Below are 10,716 nucleotides of genomic sequence, written 5' to 3'. Positions count from 1 at the left end.
AAAAAAAAAAAAAAAAAAGATCAACACACGAGATGACACTGTTTTTGGTTTGAACGTATTTGTACATTAACCGTGCCCCCTCTCCCAGATTTAATCCTTGAATCGTTCTGCTGCAGCCATGTCGTCTTGAGCATCCTTGACCAAAAAACTAACCAAACAAAAAGCATGTCAATATCAGCAATCGAGGATCCCACAGAACCAAAAAGGGGGGGTGGGGGGAAAGACGGATTATCCTCTCTTCTTACCTATACCAAAGAACAGCAGGCGCAATGGTGCCCAGGTGCCACAGCGCATGAGCGTCGAGGGCGCCCCACAGCGGCGGGAAGTCAAACAGCTCCAGACTCATGGCTAGCATGATCCAGGCGACGGCCAGGCCCGGGTAAGTGGCCCAGGTCCTGCCCTCCCTCGTGTATTTGCGGTATGAGAAGGCGCTCCACAGGACGTTCTGGGCCAGGCCGACGCAGACGTTGGCGGCCATGTTGTAGCCGTAGTCCCAGCGCACGAGCTTGAGGTAAGCGACGTGGCAGCCGTAGGCCGTCAGACACGCCGCGGTCCAGAGGCGGATCGCGCGGGGCGTGCTGCCGGCCGAGGGCGAAGACGAAGAGGAGGCACTACTGCTCGTGGGCGTCTTGCCGCCGTCGGCGGAGCCGGGCCTGTCGAGGCGGAAAATACGGATGACGGCTAGGTACAGACCGTAGAGCACACTGGCGCCGGCGGCAAAGTAGTCGAGCTGCTCGGTGGCGTTGGTGTCGCGGGTGTGGAAGATGATGCTAAAGAGCCACGAGGCGATGCCGGCAAAGGAGAAGCCGATGTAGTACTTGCGCAACGGGTACGACTCGGGGATATAGCGCCGGAGCCACCTGTAGCCAAGCAGGTGGGCGTAGAGGTTGCCGGCCGAAAAGATGACCGAGAATGGCTCCTGCATGCCCAGGACGCGGTAAAAGGGCCATTTTCCATGGAACTGGACCACGGGCTGGCCAGACTCGATGCGGTCGCTGGTGATGATGTGCTGACATGTGTAGTCGCACTCGGCCGGGCAGGTCCACAAGAGGAGACGGTTTATGAGCGCTGTTTATTGGGGTTGGGTTTGTTTTGCTCCGTCGAAGGCCGGAGTAGGGTGAAAGCTGTCAGCCTGAGTTTTTTTTTTTTTTTTTTTTTTTTCGTTGCGCTTTTCTATGTGTATGTATATGTACGGATTGGGGGTGGCCACGGACGTGTCTCGACCTTGTGTGCAAGCGTGCCAGATTCGCAGTTCTCGTGCATACAGACCTAGACGAGCCAAGCCGCCCCAAAGGTGAAGAGTGTCAGCAAGAGACATTGCTTGGAAACGCTTGGCATTATCACAGATCGAGGGACGAGAAGAGTGCTTGCTGGGGACAAACACACCTGAACGCACTCCCGGAATTCCGGTAACCTGTCACCGACAGAGGCATTGGCTGCTCCGAAGAAGAGGCAAGCTGCTAAAACAAGAGGTAATACGCTGCGGAGGCCCTGTTGCATGGCGCCTCGATGGCGGCCATGTGTGACGACCATCTTTTTACCGATTGTTCGTACGTATGTGTGTGTGTGTGTGGGAGGGGGATGACTGGAACCGTCGAATAGGCCACGAAAGGCGGGCAAGACAAACGGCGTTTTCGGGTGTCGAATTGCGGTGTCTGCTGACCTGGGAGGGAAGCGGGCTGGATAAGGCACTGCGAACTGCGAACTGCGAAAGAAGCTGTTTGAGCAACAAAGACAATCGGATTTCCAGCGAGCTGCTCACAGAGAAGTTTGGGGGGAAAAAGAGCTCCCCCGCCGTTGAGGCTCCCAGCACTCTCTTCACCTCCCGTAGAGCTCTCGCTGTGGGGGAGCTTGTGAGTTGTTGTCGTCGAGGGCACAGTGGATGGCCCACTATTAGGTTCCCTGTAACTTGGTATCAAGATGAAAGATGGTTACTCATTTTAGAAAGACCAGTGCGTATAAGTACAGTAGTACAACATTCAACATTTTTATTTGAGTCAAGGTCGACGTTGGATTTGCTTCATTCAGTATGGAGAAAAATCTAGCCAGATCCCAGTCTGCATTATTGTTATTTTTGTTGTATTATTGTTGGAGCTAGCCTTGCTAGCCTTCCAATTCTCCCGTGGTTTTTTTTTTTTTTTTTTTTTGCATCACAACACGAGGTCAAGGCTAGGTTCGGTGCCTTTTTTTTTGGATTCTGGGTCCTAGGCCCCGGCCAGATTGCTCTACAAGTCATGTCTTAATTGGCTCGACCGGAGTATTTTATCTGGGGAAAAGCCTAGGCACTGTCCCCACGGTTACCCTCGGATTCACCGGATGGACCTCTCCGTCGGCAAGTCATGTCCATCTCAATGGGCAAATAGTCCTGCGTTTCTTTAAATACAAAGTACCTAGGTATTGACTACCTACAATTACAACAAGAGAAGAGGATTCGATCCGCAAATGAGGCATCAATTTCAAACTCTTCTTTTCTTCTCATGTTCATTTCATCATATCTTCGAGCCGTTTCGGGCAATCTTCAATCGCAGATAGATGTACAAGCCCCCCCTCTCATCATTAATCCCTTCTTTCCCCAGCTCAGCTTTGTCGAAGGAATAAAAGATTACTATTAGATGTCGAACGCCAACTTCAAATCTTTTATCTTGTCAAGAGAGAGTATGCACAAAAGATTTGGCGGCCAATAATATTTAGCGAAACAAATGAGCCTTTGCACAAATATTCAACAGTCCTGCGTGAACTTCAAGGGCAACCTGTCTCGAACCTTGTCTGAAGCAAGGCAGATGGTATGTACTGTGTACAGCAAGTAAACAACGAGGGGGAAAACACACAAAAGGGCAACAATGACTTGGTGGCTGGAACTCGAACGTAACGAATTTATGCATGAAATAATCGTATCTGTCGTCATATCGTACCGTGCATTGCGTTCCCCTCCACAAAACTGCGAAGACCACCAGAATCCAGAGTACACTCTCGGAACTCGCTGGTCACCGCCGTCCGTCGGACCGCGCCAATGCCGAACAAAGTAAAAAAAAAATTGTAAAGCTGTCCCCTAATGCCTGACGCTCACGGGGATATTCAAACTTGCTCACTCGACACCATGTGTTGTGCCAAGTGAAACGGAACAGCAGATGTTCACTTTGAAAAAAGCTAATCCTGCAACAAAATAAGCCCTTCCATGACGGAATAAGCTCACAACACCAAAATAAATAGATAGCGAGAATTAAAAGAAACGAACAAAAACGTCAACAGACCAGGTTCCCTCCTCATTTCCACCTCCCTGGATGAAGGGATCACCTTGGCGGGGTATCTCTCATGTCCAACAACCAGAATCACATCGCACAGCGTCATAATATGCGGCAAGTAAACAGTAATATGTCGTGGCTTAAAAAAAAAAAAGAAAAAAAAAGAAAAAAGATACTTCATGACTAACATGAAAAGCATTACAAAGAGTCTGTGAAATGCGAGGAAGAATGGTAAGATATGACAAAAGAAAGATAAGACGAAGTGTAGAGTAGGAGCTTGATGTTGAGCTGTAGTCATCGCTAAAAAGGCTTTGTGTCTTCGTGTCCCTCCTGGTTATTGCGGCTGCGGATCACCTTCAGACGGTCATCGACATAAGCCAGTCTCTGCGAGAGACTGTCTGCCCCGCCGCGCTCGCGGGTAGCCCCTGTAGCGCCTGTCAACCTGACGTACGATTCAGTTGGCGGTTCCCTCGCAGCCTGTACGGCCTGGGATGATGGTTGTTGGACAGTTTTGAACAGCCGATCACGAGCCCTGTGGGGGGTATCGTTTGCGCTGCTGGCCGCGAAGAGCCGATTTGGAAAACTTAGAGACGTTGCGTTCGGTGCTAGGGAAAACGGCGAACCCAATCGCGGAGGAGCTTCAGTTGCCGCTATGCGCAAAAGTTCCGGCGCTGTTGTCGACGGAGGGAGTCGCGCTGCTCGTTTTTCGCTCTCCGCGCGTAGTGGGGAGCCTAGTGACCCTGTGTAGCGTGGTATAAATAGCTCATCCCTGTTGTTTGATTTCGTAGAGCTATACTCTGCGGCAGCTGTCCCTGTGGGCCGGAACCGGGCCAACGCCGCCTCCAGGAAACTCTTTCCACGGACACGGCAAGCCGGTAAAACATTATCCTGCGCAGTGCTAGCACCGTTGGAACGACTTGGCTCGGTCCAAAAATCGTTACCCAAACTTCCACGTTTCCGCGAGTGACGAAGGTCACGTGGTGGCTTGTTGCCAATTATGGTCCGTCTTCGCGCCACGCTGGTGCGGCTCATACGCGGTGGCGATTGTAAAGTTCGTCGTGGCCCTACTGTGTGTGGCTGATGAGAGCTCTCAGCGCCCATGGCCTCCGACAACAAGACGAAGGAAGAGCTTGGACCATAACTTTTTGGTGTGAATGGAGACCCCAATTTGCCTCGAGGCGGTTCCGAGATATCGGGATACATTGAACGAAGCGATTGTGAATCTTGAGTGAGACTGTCGAGAACAGCAGGGTCAGGCTCTGTTGGTGTTGGTTCTGGAGCTTCTACAGAACTCGTGAGCTGTGCGAGCGGCCCATACGGCTGCATTATCTCAGATGTACTGACGGCTAACGACAAGCCCATATCCTTTGTTGCGAATGATGAACGGGCGGGCGTAGAGCGCCTGTTCCAGTGACGAGCAGCCGTGTGTGTAAGTGGTGTTGGGCTTCTTGACAAATACCTGAAGCTTGGGTGGGCAGGAGTAGCTAGCTGGAGCTTGCAAAGGTCTCTAAAGTGAGTCCTCGTAGCGGCACAAGTATGTGGCCATTCGATATAAGCCGCGGTGTGATTTGCAGTCGGGGTAACACTCCCACTTTGAAGCCTGGAAGCAGCTGCAGTAGAGTTGTCAACCTTCTTGATGGCCTTGGAGCCCCTCCAGCTCCGCTTTGCCTCACGAGCAACGCGAGTGCACACACCATGAGGTGGCACGCAACTTCTTCCAGTCCTAAACGGAGTGACTCTCGGGTCCTGTAGATAAGTCATAAACGTAGTCCATAAATGGGCGTCCATCTCCTTGGTCCAAGGAGCTCTGTGGCGTTTTGGGCGTATTGTCTGGCCGTTGCCAACCGCATTCCGAGCAAGCGGCAAATCATCGTAGTCGTGGTGGGCAGCTTTTGGCAAATCCCCTTCTGGGCTCATGCATTGGTCGTCAGAAAAGTGAGACATGCGGCTGAATACAGACGTGTTGGTATAGGTGGAGCGGGATGTCGATGGTCTGCTGGATTCGTAATCCGGTTCGGTGCTGGAATTGTCGTCATCGTCGTCTTCCGTTGAGCTGCCGAAAGATGACCCAGCTGACCAGTCTGGATATCTCCGTGGCGGAAGCGATGGAATGTCTGCGGGCGCGGGGGTCTTGGGTTGTGGGAAATCGTCGTAGCATGAAATGCTCAGCAAGTTGCGATCCTGGGCATATGGACGAGCCAGGCTGGCCATCAGATCAATACCGTCTGATATTTCCACATCGTTCGGGACGACATCAGGCTCCTCTATGCTGGGTATCGGGGTATCGGCGGCATTAACAGAGGCGAGGAAGTCCTGCGTCGGGGCGGTGAGTGCCTGCGGAACCATCCTCCTTTTGAGCCTCAGGCGCGGCCTTGGAGCAGAGGGAGTCCTCGACTGATGATCGGTCCCTTGATCCATCGGCTCAGGCGTATGGGGTGTCGCACACCGGGCTGATCCCCCCATGGGAGGGAAACGAGTTGATATGGGATGCAATGTCATTGTGACAGCGAGCGGGCCAGTCTACCAGTGGACTGTAGGGGCGTAGCGCAGATACAGGCGGGCATGTGAGGGACTCTGGATCCGGGAACAGCTGATGGCAAAGTGATTGTTGATGTACAGTTTGTACTCCGATCGAAGCTAAGTTGAGAATAGCCTCCGCATCCACGGCTACTTGAGAAAACCAAGTGTGAAAAGCTGCACGGGATCCTGGTGATGCTATTCCTTTGTATCGCGGTAGACAGAGGCAGCTCGAGCGCGCACGGCTAGCCTCCGTACCGGGCCAACAAAATCCTCAACTGGATGGCTGGCTGAATGTCGTGTGGTGCCGCTGAAGGTCCTTGCGACCCAAACCTAGCGGGAGCTTTATGCGCCACTGCGACGGTTGGTGAGGCCAAGGTGAAAGGCGCCGGGGCTCTGCGGTCGATGAACACCAGTGGCTTACCAAAGGTCGGTTTATGAGGAAGTCGCGAAACAAATCGGCGCGGTTACTGACACCTGTGCTTTGACCTCTTTTTCTTTCTTTTTTCCCCCCCTTCTTGTCCTAAGCAAACAGCGATGCTGGTTGATCGATTTTGTACGTCACCTCCCCGCCCTAAAAGCGGATGCAGATGATCTGATTCAACGGTAAATTCAACAGTCGCAAATTGTGGGGGAGCATCTAAGAACTAGCGGCTCAGCCAAAAAATAAAATAAAAATGGTAGCGGCAGAGAGAACAACCGGCCAAAACGATTTGATGCGCAAGGTTTCTGTTCATCGACAACGCAGAAAACTCACTCGAATCAACTTGACAAAATTCATGGTATGAACTTGGAGAGGGGAGACGATGGGGGTGGGCGGATGGCGCAAATGAGATAGAGGAAGGGGGGGGGGAGGTGCAACAGGGAGGACAAGGCAGGCGAGCGACTCGATGGGGCGCGCGCAGCCACCCGGGGCTGCACTGCAGCGGTCTCCGGATTGACACTGGGGGATGTGCCTGTTGTTTGCGCGCGCAAAAAAGATTAAGTGGGGTTCAGATGGAACCAAAACTTCCAAAAGGGAACTCCATGTGCAGTGGTTAGCCCAGGCTTTCCTGGGCCAGCCATCCATGCCATGGCATCATTGGCAGGTAGGAAGGCGGTTATTGAAAAAGGATGCACTGTGATGGCCCACATCGATTATCTCGCATCTCCACTCTATCTTGCAGAACCTGAAAGCTCGAGTCACAAGCAGAGTTAAGAGAGAAAGTCCAAACTTGGCAGAGGAGCAGTCAAATAATTAATTAACGCTCGATAGACATTCGGGGCTCCCGAGAATTTGGTGATACTGGGAATGATAATGCTCTGTTCTATCTGTTTGTTCTGCATCCTTCTTTTGTTCTCGTCAAAGTTCCCTTGTACTTATAACTGCAACTCCGTCCTGAGATGTTTCCGAGGGTTCTATCTACACTGTAGCAGGCAGGCCTGGTCATCTGCTGCTTGGGTTTGTTAGCGCTGAGGGCTTGATTGGAAGTGTCGGGTCGTCCACGTTACCGATAGCATTTGATATGAGGAACCAGTCCACTCTAGCATGTTTAAACCAGAGTTGGGGATTGGGCCCTTTTGCTTTCCAACATTGAGAATAAACGCCCAGATTGACACGGGACCATGGCTCAGCCTGGGAATCCATCCCATCACTCCAGATGCAGCCCTTAATCATGTACGAAGTACCCAGCACGATGCAATCGCCCCTCCACTCCCATCAACAAGGTCTCCCGTCTACTGTAAGCGCCCGGGCTATTGGACCCTAGAAAACAACTTGCTAGGCTTCTAGGTAATTCAACGGGGTCGGCAAGGAGACCACCTGCAGTTAATTACCTCTGTCAAAAAGCTCAGTAAATGGAGCAATAATGAATTTTGCTAAGAAAGAGCTTGCGTTTTGTATCACAAGGTACTTAATATGCTTCACCTCCCCTCAATGCACAGCCGTTTCTTTGCTGAGTACCTCAGGTGGGGTAGGCCTAATACCATGCAAATCCAAAGACTAAACGCATACGCTTCGAGAAAGATCATCATCCAATTGTGGTGTCTCTTCTTTCGACTTCCATTTTTTGCGCAAAAGCCCACGTGGGTCCCGATCTACCCTCCTTCATTGTACGCTAGGGTTTTGTTCCGTCGATCAGATTGCAGACGGTTGTTCGTCAGCTTCTCATACTAAACACTTAATAATAACAATTACTTACCTCCCTAGCTTACCTCCTGGCATGATGGCTAAAGAGGAAAGGAAGGGGGAGCTTGGGCCCGTTTTCATCGCTAGGCTCGAACTCGAAAAGCCATCACCCTGGTCTTTGTGAATTATGAGCCTATCGTATTCTTCCCCTCGATCCCCAAGCTCCAAGTCTTTGGCTTGGATATCGTGACCCCTCACCTCCCCTCAGCGTGTGTATGCTGTCTGTCTACCTTTGAATTCAACAAACACCTATCGCTTTCATGCGTCTGTATGTCTGTGTATCTTCTGCTATTGGTAGGTTACAGCCATTCATCCCTCTGCATGCCTTAGCCCGTCACACGTATTAACCTGATATGGTACGAGCCGAGCATGCAAGGGCATGCATTGCGCCGTCTCATCTCAAGATGCCCAAGCTTTGTGGCAGCCCAGTGGCTGGAAGGTCGACCGGCAGTTTGTCGCGTCGTCGCAAACGACGCACTTGTTCCTTTTTTGGTGTGTTCGTTTTGACTATCCTTCACGTCAGGGACATCATCCAATGAATATTGGTCCCCTCAAATACGACAGCCAAAGAGACCAATGCAGGGTAAAGAAACGGAACAGCACACAGACTGGTTTTTAGACTTTTGAGAGCAACGACTTTTCCTGTAAGGGGTAATGATGCGAAGTCTTTTCTTTTTTTTCCTCTTGTTTCTTTTTTTCCCCCCGTCAGCTCATCAAACGAGCTTGTTCAAGGTTGGATCATTGTAAACAAACGTCATAGCTGAAATCTCTACATGCTTGCTTTGCCGGATGCGAAACGACAAACGAGTCTAGACTTGGGAGCTGGGTAAATCTTGGTGCACGTCAGAGCGCCTAATCCAATTGGCTGAGCCGACAACTTGTTTTTTTTACGTGTTTTGCGAATTTTCGCGTACTGGACGCGTCAAGCAAACCTTGTGGAGAAAAAAAAAGAGAGAGAGAGAGATACAGAAAGAGAAAGATTTATTTGCACTGTCCTGTCTCCACATACTGTGCGTCAAATGCTACCTCGGGCATATCACCTCACAGCTTTCAGTGTATGCAGTAATTAGCTTATCCTTGCAGGCGCCTTGCTACTCCCAAGTCCCTTGCCGCTGATGCAACGACTATCTGGTAATGGCCCCGCTTTGCTGTCCAGGCCGCATTGGTGTTGAAGTCCGCATATAACTCATGATAGGTAATAATCAGTGCTATAGAACTGCAGCTGGTGTTCGCTGGAGCTGGAGTGGGTTCAATGTGCAATAAAAAAAAATATTTTAAAAAAAATCAAGTTACCACCGTATCCAGTCTGGTTTCTAGTTCTAGAACTCGACCTAATGCTAGACTAGTGCCAGACCAAGGTAGGTATCCTTGGGAAAATCCCCATAACCTCTACTGGAACCCGCCCATTGATGTCTCACCTAACACGTTCAAGTTGCCGTGCCGAGAGGCTACTTGGCAAATACACGCGTGCACTGCACGCCACACCCGTATCTTGAGAGAATTGGGCATGGCCTAGATGCCAGGAACAGCCCGAGCATGTCGTGCAACGAACGGGAAGCGGGTGAGGGAAGGGGGGGAAAGGAATCGAAATGAACGGGAAACAAAACTTCCCATGCGGTCTTCCATACCAGTGATTGATTGGCAATGGTTTACTCTCCCAAAGCTCAAAGATTCCTTCCCGCCGGGACTTTGCCGCGATGATACCCTGCTGGCCGCCTGGTCTGGTGTGTAGTTGGCATCGTGATGGAGGCGCCGATAGCAGTGTAAATCCTAACCCATCTCATTTCAGGCTCATTGGAAGCCAGCACCCTGTATGTAGTAATTCCTACCCCCACACAAATTAGGGAAAAAAACCCTTTTGGCCCACTGCACTCCTCGTCGAACGACATACGGGATAGTACAGTGACATTGGTGTATCAAACTCGGGCAGATCGGCTATCAAAAAGAGTTGCTGTAGTATATAGGCGGGGTCATAAGGGTGGATGTCAAAAAGGCGGTCTACTGCTGATGGTTTGATACGAACTCAAGTTGAACGGGCTGTTACCTTGTAAAAATGCGATGGATAAGAAAAAAAAAAAAAAAAAAAAGGTTACGGGCCCCGTGTACCGTACAGTACTGGGTGCAGCCCATGATCGGCCCGCCAAGCAGTAGGATCCGATCCGGCAGGCGCTGGGCGGGTCTTTTTTGCAAGGTAACTAACTGGTGGGCGCAAGCTTTCTTATGCGCCCACAGAATCCCTGAGTGTTCGATTCTATTGCTTCTCGAGGGTAACCCGACGGCTTTGAACAGAAGGGGCAAAGAATCTTGTTAAACATTTGTCAACATCTCATATTGTAGCACATTNNCTGTACAGTACATACATACATATGTATCGCTGCAAGCTTTCGGTACCATGTTCCCTGTTCCTTGGTCAGGTCGAGCGGGCGGCCCAAACAAGGTTTACCACAGCAAAAGCACTTTTAAGTACAAAGTTGTCCATAGATGCACAGCAGACCTCAAAAGGTCTCAAGATACTTGAAATTAAGTATGGCTTGAAAGTCGCGACAGTGGCGTTTGTTATTTGACGCGCATGGCTGAAAGCAGTATTATTTAATCCCGAACCACGCTGTCTTTTATCATTTCCGCAACCCACTTGCCTTGCTGTCTCTCTGTCAAGCTGTGTCTACCAAAGAGCCTGTCTGATGAGTCGGGAAATTGGCAGCTGAGCGCTAAAACCCAGACTAATTCTAGTTCTAGTAGTTCGCAACGAGCTATTCAGTAATCATTGGGATCACCACATCACAGCACGCA

The 10,716-nt window shown here is 50.7% G+C and overlaps 1 protein-coding gene across 1 annotated transcript; it reads right to left on the bottom strand.

Annotated features, from left to right (window-relative positions):
• Nucleotides 1–90: 90 nt before the first annotated feature.
• Nucleotides 91–5,741, bottom strand: PpBr36_00262 (uncharacterized protein; the record flags this gene model as incomplete). Its single annotated transcript, XM_029887455.1, has 3 exons — nt 91–148; nt 246–1,068; nt 3,605–5,741. 3 exons carry the CDS (start codon nt 5,739–5,741, stop codon nt 91–93), a joined length of 3,018 nt encoding a protein of 1,005 aa, XP_029751430.1.
• Nucleotides 5,742–10,716: the final 4,975 nt, after the last annotated feature.

Source organism: Pyricularia pennisetigena, chromosome 2 (assembly GCF_004337985.1).
Source record: "Pyricularia pennisetigena strain Br36 chromosome 2, whole genome shotgun sequence".
In the NCBI taxonomy this organism is placed as follows: Eukaryota; Fungi; Ascomycota; class Sordariomycetes; order Magnaporthales; family Pyriculariaceae; genus Pyricularia; species Pyricularia pennisetigena.
The sequence above is the reverse complement of the archived record's forward strand: the minus strand, read 5'-3'. Positions and strand labels throughout refer to the sequence as shown.